The 18,219-nt window shown below is 49.8% G+C and overlaps 1 protein-coding gene across 6 annotated transcripts in view; it reads right to left on the reverse strand.

The window, feature by feature from the left end:
* Positions 1-4,110: 4,110 nt before the first annotated feature.
* Positions 4,111-18,219, reverse strand: part of TENM4 (teneurin transmembrane protein 4) — a 547,191-nt gene continuing 533,082 nt past the window's right edge. For all 6 annotated transcript variants that reach the window (XM_045577427.1, XM_045577429.1, XM_045577432.1 and 3 more), the window contains 3 exons: positions 15,920-17,534; positions 11,941-12,083; positions 4,111-9,290 (listed from right to left, as the gene is read on the reverse strand). In XM_045577427.1, coding sequence (XP_045433383.1) covers positions 8,532-9,290; positions 11,941-12,083; positions 15,920-17,534 — 2,517 coding nt within the window. In that variant the 3' untranslated portion in view covers positions 4,111-8,531. The remainder of the gene's footprint in view (positions 9,291-11,940; positions 12,084-15,919; positions 17,535-18,219) is intronic.

The raw sequence follows: 18,219 nt of genomic DNA on the forward strand, positions 1-18,219 counted from the left end.
CTTAACACATGGCCACTTCCCCGCACCCCCCCCCCCCCCCAAAAAAAAAAGCAAAAAAAAAGCAAAAAAAAAAAAAAAAAAAGAAAAAAAAAGCTAGCTGGAGTTCCTGAATCTCTAGCTGCAATCAGGCGGACCAGGCAGGAGCACATTAGGAGCTCGAGCCATGCTGGATGGGAGCTGGGGCTGGCCTGCTGTCGCAGAATCCTGGAAGCAGGGGTGGGCAATGTCTGGCAGGTGGGTTGTAAAAGGCCTAGAAAATCATTTGGTTAGGCCCTGCCAAGGCATTAGGGGTGAGTTAATTAAATGTTTGACCAAATATAGCAGGCTAAATTTTTAAGTTCATAATTTTGTATGGCCTGAGAATGATGTTATAAATATCCAAATAGCTCTTAGAGAAAAAAGGTTCCTCACCCCAAAGTCAAGTATGGATGTGGGGTACCTGCCCAGCCCTGCTGTTGGACCCAGACACCTCCTCTCAGGGTCTGGACCTGACCCTAGGGCACCTGGCAGCTGTGCGTCTGCTATGAAACTGGCAACTCCCTATTCCCTAGATTGAGCTCAGACTTCTGGTGCCTCTTGACTCCAGGGACTGGGCTGCTGGCCACTTCTTCCAGGGCAAACCCCGGAAAGTTCCTGCTCCTTCACCAGGCTTCCGAGTTCTAGCAAGCTTGTGGCTGAGGCCTCTGAAGCAGTGACACAGAGTGCATGCTCTCGGTATCAGTGTTTTCTGAATCCCTCTAAACTCCACAGATTGTACCCTGTGTACAAGCAAGGGGTCCTGTTTTACATCCATGGGTCCTTGAAGGCTGGGTTGGTTAACACGCATGAAGTGCTCATTATTTGTTTGATTAATTGCAATTCCTCCTCTACATCTCCTGTAGGGCTTGGCTCTGCTATTCATTGGTTTAATTACTATCCATTCTCTTTCCATCCACTTATCCACCTGTCCACTCAGTCATATAATAAATGTCTGTATCTGAAATAATGACCCCATTTCTTCTGTTCCCATCTCACAGACTGGGGAAGAGATTTTCATCCTAAGAACCTAGTCCTGGGAGAGTGGGGTATGCATATTTTGAAGGCTGCGGAGAGGATGACAAAGAAAAGGCCCACGTGCTTGGTCTAGTAGGTCAGGTGCTTACTTCCCGGTGGGCCGGAGAGGGCTTGCAGATGACAGGGGAGGTAGGACACACCTCTACTCTGCCCAATGCGCTGAGGACTGTATTGCTCCTGAGAACTGACATTTGACCTGGCGAGGTGTGTGTGTCCACAAGTAAGCTTTGGATTATTGAAAGATAAGGATGTCTTTGCCAGTCCTATTGCCCCTGAGTTCTTGAAAGGAGACTGGCCTGGGGGTGGTGGCTGAAGCTGTTCCAGGCTGATGAATTCAGGCCTGAGAAATAAACGCTGATTGCCCACCCACCCCCTGGACCGGATGGAGTTCCCCACACGGTGAGATTTCCAGGGTGAGGTTGGCAGGAGAGACATCCACAGAGAGGCCACTGTGAGGACTGGGGCCAGGCCAGGGTGGGATGAGCCCAAGGGAAAGCCTGAAAGGTTTAACTCGTAGATACTCCTCCCCTGGAGAGACACCTCCACTCTGGTCTAGATGCTCCTGATTAGAACAGGCATACCAGTACTCACATTTATTTATTTATTTATTTATTTATTATTTTTTTAATCTATTTTTTAATGGAAAACCCTATAGTATTTTTTTAAAAAAAATATATATTTTATTGATTTTTTTTTTTACAGAGAGGAAGGAAGAGAGATAGAGAGCTAGAAACATTGATGAGAGAGAAACATCGACCAGCTGCCTCTTGCACACCCCCTACTGGGGATGTGCCCGCAACCAATGCACATGCCCTTGACCGGAATCGAACCCGGGACCCTTCAGTCCACAGACTGACGCTCTACCACTGAGCCAAACCGGTTTCAGCCCAGTACTCACTTTTAAAGTTGCTTTCCTCCATGCTGTAGTTTTCTCCAAGGCTGCCAGTAGGTCAGGGGAGCAAAAGTCACCCGTGCAACCTGGAGGCCAGGCTGCAGAGAGCAGGGAGAGCCAGGGCACTCTGGGGAAGAGGTGCCTCTGTTCTCCCCTCTTCTTCCCTTCTCAAGGCCGGTGGCAGCTGCAACAGATTTGCCAGGGATGGAGGGGAAGGAGGCGCAACCCCCAGTTAAGAAGAAATGTGGCTTCATTCAGAGACAGGAGACAACCTTTCTCAAATGCAACAGAGAGAGGGACCCCAAGACAAAGGGAAGGCTGACCTCAGGTGACCCACAGCGGAGCGCCTGCTTTGTGCTGTGGGTTAGTCAGTCACAGCCTCTAGGAGCTCACACCCTAAATAACCCAGCCTTGCAAAGGGCAGGCACGTGGCAGGTGCTCGGCGAGCGCGTCTGAGAGAATCGCCTCCGCTGGGCTCAGAGGCACGTGTACAACAACGCACACGTGTGGACGTCAATGGATACGGTGGGGCGGGGCGTGCCCAGGCAGCTGACTGTAGTGTAGTGGGGAAGGGCGGGGGCGTGGCTGAGGAGGACCCAATGCACTAGCTCTGGCTCTACTTGCCGGAAGTGGAAGTGGGAGATTCCATTGACTAAGGGCATCTGAGGTGCCACCCTAAGTAGCTTACTCTGTATGCAGTGTCACCTGGAAACACATTGGAGATGCAAATTATGGGGCTCCACTGCAGACCCATTAATTTGCAAACTGTCCGGATCAGCCTGCAGGTGAACCTGATGCAGCCTGATTTGGAAATCACCGGTGTGTGGAAAGAGCACCAGGCTTTGGCAGGAAGGTGGGCTGGGGAGGGAGGTCTGAGGTAGGACATTTATGTGGGTGAAGACCTGCTGTGCTCTGAGCAATGTGTGCCCGCTTCTTCAAGGTGATCTGAGCAGCAACCGGAAGTTGTGTACCATCACACTCTCATTGTAGATGGAGGACCCAGCTTTGGGGAGTTAAATGACTTGCTTAAGATCACAGAGTGAGGGGGGTGGGGATTGGTAAGATATATACACATATAATATCTTAATAAAAAAAAAAAGATTAAAAAAAAAAGATCACACAGTGAGTGCCAGAGCCAAGTTCTGCTCCCAATTTGGCTCCATAAGCAGGTTTTTCCTACCATGGCAGGTGCCTCCTGGCACCATCCAGAGTGCCAGTCTGAGCAGCAGTGCCCCGAGAGCTCCAGGCTGCCTGGCACAGAGCTCTGGGTGGTGGAGAGCTCACAGCTGCCCAGCAGAGAGATCATGGCTGCCCGATAGAGAGCCCCCGATTGCCTGGTGGAGAGCTCATGGCGCCTACACAGAGGGCCTGGTGGCGGGCCAGTGCCGAGGCCAAGGGGAGAGCAATGAGCCTTCTGCTCTCGCTCCTGTCCTCAATTATTGCATTTTCATAAGGTTTGCCATTCACACCAGGGAGCTGAGCTTAGCACATGTACTTTCCTAAGTGACCAGCTGTCATCTGGGAATTCCAGAGCTGAAAGGTTAGATGTGAGGTTAAGTGAGAAAAGCAGAGTGAAAAATGACCTGTATGCTGTGATTGCTTTAGATATATACTTTCAGAAAAAGATACATTAAGAACACAGAGGGGAAAATAAATAAAAACAATTGTAAGGGAATTTTCTTCCTTTCTTCCCCCCCCCCCCCCGTTCTGTTATGTGGCTATAATTTGTATGAGGAATATGCATTTATTTTTATAGAGCAATGGTGACACCCCGTGTGTATGGCCGTGGGACAGCTCTGAGCCCAGTGGCAGATACAGGTTCTCTCTTCAGGGCGGTGTCTGGGGTCCCTCCCCCCTCTTGGAGTCTGTTCCTGAGGCCAGTAAGGACAGTACAGGGATGTGGCCTGGGGGAGCTGTGGGACAGAGCTGACGTCATTTTGACATCCATGATCATCCATGATATCTAGGGTGTTGTTTCCTCTGGAAGTGCCTCTCCGTGTCAGCTGTCACCTGGAGGGATTAAAAGGGACTTTGGGGCTGAGGACCAGCGTCCTGCAGGCGACCTTGGGAAGAGCAGCATCTAGAAAGGCCGACTCAGTCTGGGCAGTGGTGCCCTGAGAGCAGGCAGCCCCTACTCCCTAAACAAAGGCCACCCGACACCTTGAAACACAAAATAGTCTTTTATTTGTCAACGAAGGCTACACGGGGTCACTTCTGGTTTTGTCTTTTAAGTTTTTTTTTTTCCTTTTCCTTTTCTAGAAGGTATCTACATCTGCATTTATGTACAGCCTTGTTGGTATTTACACAGTCAGGAATACAGTGTTAGAAACACAAATGTGTTGAGAAAAAAATTTCTCAAAAATGAGTTCCAGACTTCAGGAAAACTAGTTCCGCATGGTAAGGCCAGAGTCTCCAGTGTTGGTCATCAGAGGCAACTCGAAGAGTTCTTCTGCCCAGGCTGCGGGGTCAGGAGTCTTTGAGGACAGGCAGGTGCAGAAACTGGGGATTCTGGGGCCGGGTGAATCCTGGGCTGCCGGGTGCCACCTGGCCTCTGGGACCCAGCTTCTGGCAGGCTAGCCGGGCTGCCTGGGGGTTGGTTCCCTGTTGGCAGTTTGCCCTCAGAATCTATCACATTTTCTTGGGGACCCAGGGGTGGCCCAGTATCATGCTTTTGGCATTCCAGAGGGGGTAAGAAACCCAATGTTGGCCCCACAGAGGCCTCCCCCCCACTCTGATCTTCCACATTCATGATGAAACCTAAGAGCTCACCGCTGTCTGGGGCGGTCAAGTACACAAGGCTGGTTTTTGAGAATGTAAAAAAGGGTAGAGAGGATAAAGTTTCGATCACCTGAGCAATGAGTCTTTAAAATTAGAGTTTGCTGTTTTTTGAAGGTTAAACGAAAGGGCCTTGATCTCCAGAGTTCTTCCTTTGAATCCCCTCCTCTCCCATAAAATAGAGACGAGTGTATAAACCTAGCGGGGAATTATGGGCGTTCAATGGCGTCCTGGCGAGGACCCCAAGGAGAGACTGGGCTCTTTCTGAGATCCCTCAGGAGGTGGGCTTCCACCTGGGGAACAGAGGTGGCAGCTGCTGTGAGGAATGAAGAAAAGAATGGACTTTAAACATTAGGAGCTCAAACCCAAAAGCTGGGGACCCCACTGAGGCCTGGCAAACTTCTTTCTCCTGGGCCCCAGCTCAGCATCGCTGCCCTCACCACGTGGCAATCCCAAACCCAGGCTGCAGGTGTGAAGCTGGTTCTAAGATTTCACACTGACAGCCTTGCCTCCGCATAATGGAAACTCCTGCCAACTACACAGGTGGCACTTAAAAGTCAGAGCTGAAAAGGTCCTTTCTTTTTAAAAACAAATCTGACTCCTTGTTATGTGCCTATAAAACCACGGCCCGGTTTTCCTCACCTTTGGCTCCCAGCCCCGCCCCATCCTGATGATTGACAAGCACACTTCCTGGCCATTCTCAGCTTCTGGTCGGTTTCTCAGGGATTGTTTCAAATCCAGAGCTATGTCTGGAGCGTGGGTAAAGTGGAAATCTTATCCAATAAAAACAAAGTTGGGGTATCACAAAAGTCCTATTCCAGGTAATGGCAGAGGGCTGAGGGTGAGGAGCTGAAGGCAGCTGCAAAGGGTAAGGGAGAACTCTTCCAAAATAAATTTTATTCTGACATCCCGCAGAGTCATGAACCTGGGCCCAGTGAAGGATGGCTGCTGGCTCCAAGGGATGGACGCATTTTGGTTGAGTGCTACCCAAAGGACAGGTGCCATCAAGGTTGAGATTTGAAGCCTGGAGGCCACTAAGCAGGCACAGGGACCTCTGGCTTATGCCTTCAGATTCCCTCTTGCTGTGAGGGTGGGATGCTGGTCTCAGCAGGAGGACAAACTGAGAGCGGAGGCACAGAGTCACCTGCCAGCCCAAAAGGAAACCAACTCGGAACCAGCCAACAAGACCAGGGCCAGAAGCACGTCTCCAATAGCAACAGCACCGAAGTGGACCAGGTGCCTGATGCTGCCTACTCCACACCTGAGATCTTTCCCTACAGCCTGGGGATGCTTCAACTGCTCCCTGCACCGAAGCTGGGCCGCCTGGGTGGTAGGTAGCCCAGGAAAAACCACACCAATAATTTAAAGGAAAGGAATGATTCTGTGTTTTTGATCTTTCCAAGTCCACTCTATGACATTGGTGGGGAGTGGGGGTGAGGTCAGCGGTTGGGGAGATGCAGGGAGATGGCTCCCTTGGCCCTCACTCTGCCTCTGGCCTCCAAGTGGACATCCCCAGCAGGTCTTGACTGATGTCTGGCAGCTAGGATGGAACAGATCAACTGGGCCTACTGAAGGAGAGCGTTGCCCACAGGCCCCCATGGCAAGAGTACGTTTGGAGAGGCAGAAGTCTATTTGGCATAAAAAGCCATGATCTGCAGGCCACGTTGTTTTCCATCCTCTCCGAGAAGGATCCTGTGGGAATGGAGCCCATCCTCAGCTCCTGCCGAGTACGGTGGCCCCAAGGAGCTCTGCCACCAGTGGACCATCAGGCCACGGCACCCTGTTGCAGCGGCATGACATTTTTTTTTTTTTTTAAACAGGAAGAGCACTTAGCAAAACACATCCTTTGATCCCAGTGGGATGACATAAGGAGAAACCTCCTATCCCGAGAAGCTGTGGGTGCTGCCCTCTACCAGGCAGAGCCCGGGCTCCACGCCACTCTGATTCTCATGCAGTGAAAGACCTTCTTGGTTTCATTAACTTGTGTAATATTCTGAAGACTCTGTGAGTAAGGCCATAAAGGTGCCATGAGCTTATCAGTCCAACAAGGTTGCCACGGAGAATAGCTCAGACTCAGAATTCATTTTCCACACTTAATGTAAATGTAACCCACAACAGTCCCGTTTGCTAAGAAGCCCAGCTCCACAGGAAGCCTGTGGCTTCCCCTCCTGGTCTCCCAGAGCCTTCTGTGCGTGGTGATGATGATGGTCAATGGGCAGATGAACCAGGACCTGGAAGCTCCCAGCTCTTGCTGCCTCTCTTTCCCCTCCATGCTTCCTCTGGCCAGGCTAGCTGCTGCCTCTCCCTGGCTGTGCCCTCCAGGCATGGGTTACACCCACTCCTGAGCAGGCTGGAGCCTCCTCCCAATGACCTCAGGCATCGGTGGGTCTGCACAGGGACAACCTCCAGGATCCATGGGCACCAGCCTCAGGAATGTCCCCTAAACCTGGCGGGGTTGGTGACATCCCCAGGCTGCTTCAAGGCAGCTCCTTCCCTTCTTTCCCTCTCTCTTTGAAGCCATCATTGGGTTCCTCCAGCGGGGAGCTGTTTTAGAGTAACTTCATGGGAGGAGTTTCCCCGAACGCCTCTCCTTCTGCATTCTGTTCTGCAAGGAGCCCATATGGGGAACCTGGTTAGAGGGAGGCTTGGCTCGTGCCTTCCTCTCTTTGGCTGACTTTTTCTTAAACATCATTCCAGAATCAAAGGCCACCAAGCACCTCTCTCCACACTCCATTGTCTCAGTGGTGGCAGCTGAGCAGTGTCGGGAAGGCGCCCGGCATCGTGGGGAGAGGGCTTCACCTTGGAAGGCATGCTGGTACCAGTCTATCATTGCCATCTTTTGCCCCGGGTGGCCTTCCCCTCCCTGGACATGGTGCCCACACTGAGGGCTTGCTTTGCAGTGCTGGTTCTCACGTCTGACTTTGGGAGAGAAGAGGAGATGAATAAGGAACATCGTGGGAGGACCGGGCAAACACAGTCATCCTGGAGGACGAGGCTCTTCGTCCCAGGACATTATGTCACCAGACTGGGGGAAAGGACCTGGCAGACACTTTCTCCATCCCAAGAGAAACAACTACACAGGATTTGCAAAAAGGGGCAGGGGTGTTCGTTGAGCATCAAAATATAAAGCTTGGGCAGGAGTTTGGGGCAGCTTGAAAGAGGAGCTGAATGACATCATGAAACCCCCCGGAGGAAGACGAAGCCCTCTGCGGTCCTCCGGAGGCACAGAACACAGTGAATAAAAAGCCACCCCTCATCTGCGGGAGCTTCGCCAGGGATCCTCAGGTCCGCAGACCCTCCTTCCAGGCCCCCTTAGAAGTTTGGTGCTGGTCTGCTGCCTGCACCCCTCACCCCTGCCCGACCCCACTGAGGAAAGGGTTGCACATGAGACAAGTTAGCACAGACATTCGTGTCTCACATCACACCGGGTACCGAGGGACAGACAAGGACACACCCTAGGAGATGCGCCTCAGAGAAGAAATGTACCCCCAAACAACAAGGAAAAATCCTCAAGGGAAAGGGAACAAAAGACAATAAAGTTTTCATTGTGATCACACTACAGAAAAAAAATACCTTCTGTTCTTTGCAAAAAATGTGTGAAGGCCAATTTGTGTTTTTCTTTTCTTAAAAAAATGAATGTTGCATGAGTTACAATGCAACCAGTGTCTCTTTCTCATTTTTTTTTGTTTGTTTCTTTTCTGCACTTGTTAAAAAAGGATTTTTTTTCTTTTAAAAGTACAACACAGTCAAGGCGTGCGGCCACAAAAGAGTAGCTGTCTTTGGCAAGAAGTCCGGGCCGTGATCCTCTCTGTCACCTGCGGCCCATCTCGCTCTGTCTCATGAAGTGGATGTTGTTGGCGCTGTCTGACAGTTCTGGGTACTGCTCCACGGAGATCACGAAGAAGCCATCGTAGCCTTGAACCCGCCCTGTGTCCAGCACCTGCTGCCTCTCCCCCTCTGTCCAGGCCCGCAGGCCCTCCTCCCCGTCCCGCAGTCGCTGCTGCTCGCGGGCCCACGCCCGGCGCACGGCTCTCTGCCGGGCCAGCTCCAGCACCCGCGCTTTCTCCTCGTCCAAGGTCGTCCCATAGCGGGTGTTCAAGCACAGGGCCCCGTACTGGAGCTGAATGTCTGTGTAGCGTCTAGTCCTGCCATTGAGCATCGTGTTGATCTGGGATACAGTGACGTTGACCCCGTTCTCCAGGGTCCGCCGCCCCCCGCTGAGGCCCAGGATGGCCAGGTCGCCTTCCGAAGGCCCTGGCTTCACAAAGTAGTGGGTGTCCACCCCGCTGATGGTGAAATGCAGGTCCTCCAGGTAGTGGGCATTGTTCAGGATGGCGGCAACCCTCCGCCCGTCCTCGTTGGCCACACTGATGATGTCTGTGGTCACGCGGCCATCCTTCAACGCAAACTTGACCCCCTTGCCAAAGACGGAGCCACTGGATGCAAACTTCTTTGTCTTTGGGGCCTGTTGGCAGCTGGTGATGGTGGAGCCATAGAGCTGGTCAAAACGTTCGAGGGTGACGAAGGCCTTGAGCTGCTTTTGCACTTCACACTGTACCCCCAAGATAGACTGATGAGGGGAGAGAGAGAGAGGAGAGAGAGAGAGATGGGTAGAGAAAAAGAGTGTGAGACAAAGGAAACAAACAAACAAACCAAGGCCTAGAGAATCATTTTACATAACTAAGTCAAATCTGTACTTATTTAAGATCTAGCATGTGGCTCTACTGATGTTCTATTGATCACTGGAACATCCAGCCATCCTCTTTCCATCCTTCGCCCATTCAGAAACTGTTCAGGGAGTACCTTCTCTGTGCCGGGTCTTTTCCTGGGCACTGGAGATATGACAACGAATCTGAGGCTCCCCTGCCCTTGAGAAACTCATCGTTTAATGGGAAAGACAGATACGCCAACAAACAACTGCAGTCAAACGTGATACCTGGTGGCCTCAGAGCAGTGATAGCTGTCGCTAACACTTCCTGATCTTTGAGCGAAATAACTCACATTTATTGTCTCATTTCATCTCCACAATAACTTTATACTGTAGATTGGTACTGTTAGTATCCTGAATTTTTCATCTAAGAAAACTAAGGCTCAACGAGGTTGTGACTGGCCCACCAAGTATTCGATTTAACATTCAAACCCAGGTCTGTCTGACTGTAGAGGCTCAGTTTCAAGAAAGGGCTTAAGTGAGGAGCAAACAAGGATCAGACTATCTCAGCCTGAAGGTGGAGGAGTGAGGTGGAGAAGGTGGCGTTCAAGGACAAGCTCATGTGTGAGCTGGGACTGGAAGGATGAGGGGTGATGCTAATGGAGGAATGGCAAGAAATGCATTCTTGGCAAGAAAGCTTAGTAAGATGCCAAGCAGTGATTTATGTAAACCCTCTTACTCTGCTTTATTGCTCTCTGCTGGGTTTATAAGTGATTTTCAAGGAGGGCTTCCATCCCACAGTGCTTCCTGGGAGATCCTCAGGTGTTCCTGCTCTTGGATGCTTTGGGGGATACTTTGGGCCCTATCTTGGCATTTTACCTACCTCCTCGCCGCGCCCTCCCCCCTCCCCCCAACACACACACACTCCCTCCGTGGTGCGGGGAGCTCAGCAAGAGCAGCAGGCCCCGAGGCCTTATCAGCAACTCAGGGAAATGGCTTTAGAAATAGGCCCATCGGCTTCTCACTGAAATTAAGTCCTCTTTATAATTAATAGAACCCTGTCTGTGAACAATTATTTCCTAGAGTTTCACGAAAGCTGGAGTGCTCAACAACAAAGATCTCCGATGCCTGCCAAGGGCAGAAATCAATAATTCATTGACAGGCGAGGCTGGCAGACAGGCTGCCTAACCGGGACTCTGTGCAGTGGAGGAGGCTGCCTGGTGGTGGCAGAAGAGCCCAGCTGTGGGAGTCAGCCTGGGAACAGGCTGCGCTGCGCGCTGTGGGCATCTGGGCAGCCCGGAGGCATAGTGGGACTAGAGAGGGACAGGGGCAAGCCTAGGGCAGCAGGGGACAGCAGAGAGCCAATGGCTTGGTGGCCAGAAAGACTTGGGCTCTCATGACCATTTGCCACTTTCCAGCTGAGTGACCTTGGGCACATTCTCTTTGAACCCTGGCCTCCTCGCTGTAAAATGGGTGTGGGGGAGGGTGGAGAGGCCCAATTCATGAGGTTGTTTACTTTTTTCAACTATTTGCTCATTCAATGGCAGTTCCATGCAATGCACCTACTGTATGGGCTAGGCTCTTTGCTGGGTACCAAATAAGACCCAGTACTGGCCCTTGGGGGGCTCACAGTCAAGTAGAGGTACAGGGAAGAAAACAGGAAGTAAAATCCAGCGTGGTGAGTGCTGGGAAAGAGGAAGCTGTGGGGGTTACCAGAACAGAGAGGGGCAGAGGCTAGGGGAGGAGACCTAACCTGAGACCTAATGGAGTCCAGAGGGAATAAGGAACATGGGTGTGCAAGTTTCCGCCCAGGAACAGTACGCCGTCTGGCAACCCTGCTTTCCTCTTCAGTGAGGCCTGGGCTCCCCTTGCAGGCCTGCTGTCTGCCTGATGCACTCCCGCTCTCACTGGCTGCAGCATGCGGCCTGGAAGAGCCAGCGCCTAGTATAGACACCATGAATGGGGATGGGGATGAACAATGGATGCCTGAAGGGAGGGGCTGGGGTGAGACTGTTTTGAAGGACCTGTACAGCTGTATAACTCTATGAGTCTTTGACATTGAGTCATAAAGAAAGACACGAGAAAGTAACATTTTGAGTATCTACAGTCAGTCTTTGGTTGGAAACTCAGCTCCACCCCTTCTTTGCCGGGTGGCAAAGAACAGCCTCAGACATAAAATCAGTAGAAGGACAACAATGAGACCAAAAGATAACTGTGAATTAACTTACAGAGAGTACCTCATGCAAGGCCAGGTGCAGCACGTGCTCAGAACATGTCACATGTGTTTTAGAATACACCGTCTCCCTCCTTGCATCTTTGTTCTGGGGAGTGACAGAGCTCATTGCTTTTGTGGAACTGCAAACTCAGTGAGAGGCTGTGTGCTGGGACAGCGGGGCCCACCGTGGCCCACCAGCGGTAGGGTTACCAAGTGTTTGCTCAACAGTTTCTGGCAGGCACTGTGGACACACCACATCTATTTCTATCAATGGCTCAAACCTTCCTGAAAAGCTGGTGTGAATGGCCTGGGATGTCTGAATGGCCCCCGGGGTGGACAGCCGTGGGCATGAATTACCTTGCTGTTGTCCCACTCCTGAGTTTTCATCTGTGTGTGGACGAGCTCGTAGGATGGTTCCATGGCGTCCATGTCTGGCTTGGGATAACCTGGAATCACATTGTGAAGCTGGAATCCAAAGGTGAGCAGCCAGCTGTTGACATCTGGGAGGGAGAGAAACAGAAGTATCCCCGGGGAGTAAGTGGACCTCAGATGTGACATACACCAAAGAGCGGCCTAGAGTTGGGTGGCAGGTGGGGGCGAGGATGTGAAGTGCTGCTGGTGGGAGGGTCAGCAGGTATAAGAACTTTGAAAACCAGGTCATAATATTCATGCTAAACACACCCTTGGGATCTAGCACCTCCATCCTAGCTCTAAGTCTAGAAGAGCAGTAGCTCAAGTGAACCTAGGTTTCCAGACTCCCCTCTCCACTGTCACTCCAACCCCCAGGGCCTTCAGCTTTATACACCCAGGAGCAGCTATTGATGGGTGAAGACTCCTCCACATCCACCCCAAATGTAGAAGGTTGGTTAGAAAGGAAAGTTGGGAAACTTCTAGAAAGATCCTATCAGGGAAAGAACATGGTGAAGCAAGGCAAAACCCAGGTCTACACTCTGGCCCCTAACCTGCACACTGTGTGGACGTGGACCTTTCTGAGGCTGAGTTTCCTTACCTATAAGTTGATGGCAGAGGTGGTTTTCTTTAAGTCATGGAGAGGAGTACTAACAGTGTTACCCTCTGGGGCAGCTATCTGACAACAGGGCCTGTTGTGAGTTTGTTACATGAATGTATTTTAAAGTGTGCAGCTCCTCCCGGTTCACAGAAGGTTTTCTGTGTTTCCTTGAACTCATGCCTCCACCTTCCCGGACTTCCATTTCCTCATTTCTAACGTGAGCACTTGGACAAGCTTTTCTCCAAATTCCCTTTCCTCATTGGGTTTCTAAGAATCCCCGATTCTATGAATGTTGGCACATGGTTCTTTGAGAAATTAAAACAAACAGAACCAAGTGGAGGTGGGTGGTGGGAACCCTACTAAGGTTTTTTTTTTTTGTTTGTTTTTTTGCCTGAGGTCGAGAACATGTATCTGAATGTGTAAATGCAAAGACAATCTTCTTTCAGGAATACTGCAAAGTCCCAGGAAACCGGGAGTCTTTATAACAGGGCTGGGCCTTAATTATAAGTGATGGAAGGTGGGAAACTTTCCCATTTCACCTTGAGGAAAAATGCTGAAAATGTGTGTGTGTGTGTGTGTGTGTGTGTGTGTGTGTGTGTGTTTCCAATTGGCTTTTCTGAAGAGTTGAGAATTTTACTTTTCCTTCTTATGGCATCGGATGTAGACACATTCCTCAAGTTAAAAAGCTTTTCTCTACTCATCCATCTGACTGCACAATGTGGCCACCTGGCGTGGTGATGAATGATAAGAATCCCTTTGTTGCACTTTACAAAGTGAATATGAATCCAAGATGAGGACTTTGGAGTCGGATGGAGCACTGATCTAACCCCTTTCTGCCACTTCCTAGTGGGCCAGTGACTACCTTTCTGAAAATGAGGTCAGAAATCCCCATCTCCAGGCTCAAGTGAGGGTTAAATGCAATAATGTACATGATATATCCATGGTGTACATTTTTTTGGTCATCTTCCTTGCACCCATTCTTCCTGCTCACTCCTTCCTTTTGGGGTCCTCATATAGTTTTAGGGACACAGTCTCCACCTAAGGGTTCAATAAGGGAGCATGTGACCTGGCTAAGCCAAGCAATGCATTATGTACCCCTAGCCACAGTGATTGATTGGTTCAGGGGTTGTCCTGTGACCTAAGCCTATCCGATAACTAGAGTATTTTTGGGAAAAAGATGCTCTTTTTATTATTGTTGCTGGATGTGAATGAAGTTGCACATAGCCCCAGGTAGAAGCTAAAAGGTAAGATTTAATGAGAATTGTAGTCTTTTGAAAATTATTATAATATATTTTATTGATTTTAGAGAGGGAGTAAGGTAGAAAGAGAGAGAGAGAAAGAGAGAGAGAGAGAGAGAGAGAGAGAGAGAGAGAGAGAGAGAGAGAGAGAGGGAGGGAGAGAGAGAAATGTCAACAAGATAAAGATACATTAATCAGTTGCCTTCTGTACATGCCCTGACTGGGGAATTGAACCCCCAACTTAGGTATGTGCCCTGATTGGAAATTGAAACCTTGACCTTCTAATGCATGGGATGATTTCCAACCAAGTGAGTCATAGTCCAGGGCTAGTATTTTTAAAAAAATGATTTTGGGGGGGGGGGGGAGAGAGAGAGAGAGAGAGAGAGAGAGAGAGAGAGAGAGAGAGAGAGAGAGAGATTTGTTGTTCCACTTATTTATACATTCATTGGTTGACTCTTGTATATACCCCAACTGGGGATTGAACCTGCAACCTTGGCATATCAGGATGAAGTTCTAACCAACTGAGCTATCTAGCCAGGGCTCTCTTACACTTTTGTATGTGCAGTTCCCTCTCTAGTACCTGATGGATGTCTACTCATTAGTGGGCCTCCAATATCAGGTGCTCTCTGGGCAGAGCCAGCTATGCCTCCTGTGTCTCAATGGCCATCAGTGCAACCCTTCACCATGGGGTCCTCACACTGGACAGCAGTGGGCTGTCTCCCCTCCTGCAGTGTGCATTCCTGGAGGGCAGGGATTATCTTTCTATCCCTAGTGCCTAAAACAGTGGCTGCACAGAGAAGGCACTTGTTGAATAAATGAAACTGCCTTAAAATAAGGAGCAAGAGGATTGTGTCACAGGACAAAGGGGGTGGTGACTACTAGGTTTACAAGTTGCGATATGCCACAAGCTCTCTCTTATAAAAAGTGCTGGCTATCTCCAGACCTGAATCCCCATAGCCGCTCAGACATTGAGGTCTTCTGTTGCTGGGAGTGGCTGCTTGCTGGGAGGACCATGACTGCTGGAGACATGTCTGGCATGTCTGACCTATGGGATACTTTATACTGTAGGTGGAAAGCAAAGCCCACTATACAATAGTGGAAAGCAAAGCCCACTTTTTAAATCAGAAGGTGGAGGAAAGGGAACCAACGAGAGCTAGGCACTGAGCTGGGCAGGTTCTAAAATGTATCTCATTTTAGCCTTGCAACCATCCTACCATGAAAGTTTTTCTCTCTCTCCTATTTGTCTCTGTTCTTTGCTCCTTTGTCCCTCTTGCCTACCTTCTTTGGATTGAAAGTATTTTAGTCTTCATTTTTCTCCCCTATTGACTGATTTGCTATGCCTTTGTATTTATTTATTTATTTATTTATTTATTTATTTATTTATTTATTTATTTATTGTAGTTGCTCTGAGATTTACAATGTTCATATTTAACTTATCCAAGTCATGGTATGTACTCTAACTTAAGTTTACAAATCAGGAATTGAGGAAGTTAAGTAATTTTTATGAATGTAATGGCTTAGCCATGGTGGACCTCTTTACCTAGTTCTGTCTGTCTCCAAAGTCAAAATTTTCCATTACTCCATCCCAAATAAAAGACTTTTTTTTTTTTTTTTTTTTTTTTTAAAGCCATACCTTCAGAGACTCATAGCCAGCTTGATTTTTGGGTCAGAAACTCCCAAAGTGCATTTTAAGGAATGCATCCAGGGAGATGTTAAGGTTTCATAGTGAAAAACAGGGTTTTATTGTAAAAAAAAAAAAAAAAAGTTAAAAAAAATAATGGCTAAATATGTTTAACTATTCTCTTTACTGCAGGACTTCTCAGAGCCTTTCATAAGCTGAAATGTACTATGAAAATTTAAAGAATGGTGGCCTCCCTGACAAATTGGTTTGATGCCAGCAACAGCTTTCCCAGAGCATTTTTCTGAGCTAGTGTTTCTTCAAATAGACTTTGGAAAATGCTGCTCTAAGAAAAAGTCAATGTTTCCCATCACCCCCTGGCAGCTTTCTCATGGATGACTGTCGTGTCAATGACCAGACTAGGGGAAGAGATGACTGGCCTCTGCCCTCTGAACGAGCCCCGATCCTCACCTGTCATGAAGCACTTGATGTCCTGAGCGTTGCTGATAGGGTTGTTGTTTTTAAACATATAGAGATTAAAAGGCATGATGTTGCTGCTGCTCAGGTGCTTCCACAGCTCATGGTCTGGGCTAGTCCAGCGACCAGCCAGCACATCATAGTCCCGTCGGCCCATGTGGACGAGCTTGGTCAGTGGATCGTAGAGGCCACCGTGGTAGCCAATGATGATCTGGAAGTTGGGGTTGGTGTCCATGTAGATCTCCCCATAGGCCGTGTATAGGACCTGCTTGATCATCAAGCCTGTTCCGCTGAAGACGGCAAGCGGGGTCCCGATGTTGTCACAAGCTATGTAAAACTCATCGCCACTGCTCAGCTCCATGGCAAAGAGGTGCCCTTGCAGGTCATAGTAGAGGGACGTGATCTCAGAGCTGGAGTGGTTGTAGAGGTGGGTGACCTTGGTGGGGTTGGTCAGGTCTGCATAGAAGAACTGCAGGTGGTGGCCCTGGCTGCTCTTGCTGGACACCCGCCGCCCCAGGCCGTCGTAGCGGTACCTGACACTCCAGCCCCCAGCCCGGTTGTAGGCCTTGGTGAGCAGGCCAGCTGAGTTGTACTCGAAGACGTCAGCACCTCGCTGCCTCAGGAAGCCATCCTCGTCCATCTTGTACTGCACGTCACCTAGCCTAGTGATGCGGTCGCGGTGGTCGTACCTTAGTGGGGTGAGCCGCGCGCTGTTCCCTGGGCTCAGTAGGTGCAGGTTCCCATTGAGGTCGTAGCTGTATCTCCAGAGCGGCTTGTCGTTGATGGAGACAGTCTGTAGCTGGCCGTCAGCATCGTATTCATAGGAATAGCGGGTAGTGTTGGCATAGGGCCCCACCTTCAGCTCCTTCTTCACTACTCGCCCCATGTTATCATACTGGACCGTCATCCAGTACATGAGGGAGCGGAAGATCTCGTACTGCACCTCCTTCATTCGCCCGTATGCGTCAAAGTGCTTGGTGTGTGTCATGACCGCTGTGGTGATGATTTGGTTAATGTCATAGTAGATGACACCAAACTTCCCGAACTGCTCTGTCTTGCCTGACACATCATCATAGCGATAAAGATCGATGGGCAATGGGGTCTCGTTGATCACAGCCTGCATGCTGGTCACCCGGAAACTGTTGTCATAGTTGTAGTCAAAACGAGCGTTGACCATGCCTTCCTCGGTGAAGCGAAAGATCTGGCGGTCAATCAGGGGCCCGATTTGACGGTAGCGGATGGTGCAGGTGAAGCCCTCGTTCTGTAGGTTGATGGTCTTCAGCATGCCGGCCGTCTCGTCGTAGGTGAAGCTCACCTTGGTGGTGTCATACAGCATCTCGGCTAGCTTAGACAGCTTGCCATATTTGTATATCACCCTGCGGCCGGTGCCCAAGTAGAAGGTGTGGAGGAGGTGCCCGTCCTCAGTGAAGTCCTGGATGACAAAGGCATTGCTCTCGGGGGGCTGGTAGATGTTCCTGTAGTAGCCCACTGAGCGAATGGTCTCTAACGTCTGCCTGGCCACATTGGGCATGGTCACAGAGGAGAGGCGGTCGTTCTTGTCAAACTCAAAGATGTACTGCCGCTGGCTGTGGAGGAGCAGCACCATGGACTGGAGGGGAAAGGAGAATCAAGAGATGAGAGCAGGGTGGTGGGGAGGAAGGGGAGGTCTGTGTGCCCAAGGCTTAAGGAAAGCAATGAAAAGCCAAGGAAACTGGTGGATCTCCTAAATTATGTCCAGACCAGATATTTCCATAAGACACTGAAATGGGATACAGATAAGATCAGATACACGTTCTCATCCCTTGGCTTGGCAGGGCCTGGGGCCCTATGAGAAGCCTTGTCAATTTGCCCCTTTGGGTGGTATAAAAATGATGATTTTAGTAGGTGATGGGTTGTGACAAAGGTGGGAGCACTGGCCTAAAGTACTGATAGCATCTTCTCTCCTGGCTTCCTTCTGAAATCAATCTTCCTACTTAAACAAGAATTATTTCCCTAAAATACAGTCTGACAATGTCTACTGACTGCTAAACAACTTCGGTTGACTCTCTGTGGTCTACAGGATAAAGGCCATGTCTGAAAAAAGGCATTTAAGGCCTTGCACAATTATTTATATAGTAACAGGCCATATGGGAATAGGGAAACCTGGCTTCTAGCAACATTCATTGTGTGACCCTAGCCTTTTTAGTATGCTGGATGACATTCAAAGTCTCTCTTAGCACTACCACAGAACATCGCTCTCAGAGATGCTCACTCAGCACAGAGCAGGGGAGGCTGACCACAGAGCAAGCAGAGCC

The sequence above is a fragment of the Pipistrellus kuhlii genome, unplaced genomic scaffold, assembly GCF_014108245.1.
Source record: "Pipistrellus kuhlii isolate mPipKuh1 unplaced genomic scaffold, mPipKuh1.p scaffold_m20_p_9, whole genome shotgun sequence".
Taxonomy (NCBI): domain Eukaryota; kingdom Metazoa; phylum Chordata; class Mammalia; order Chiroptera; family Vespertilionidae; genus Pipistrellus; species Pipistrellus kuhlii.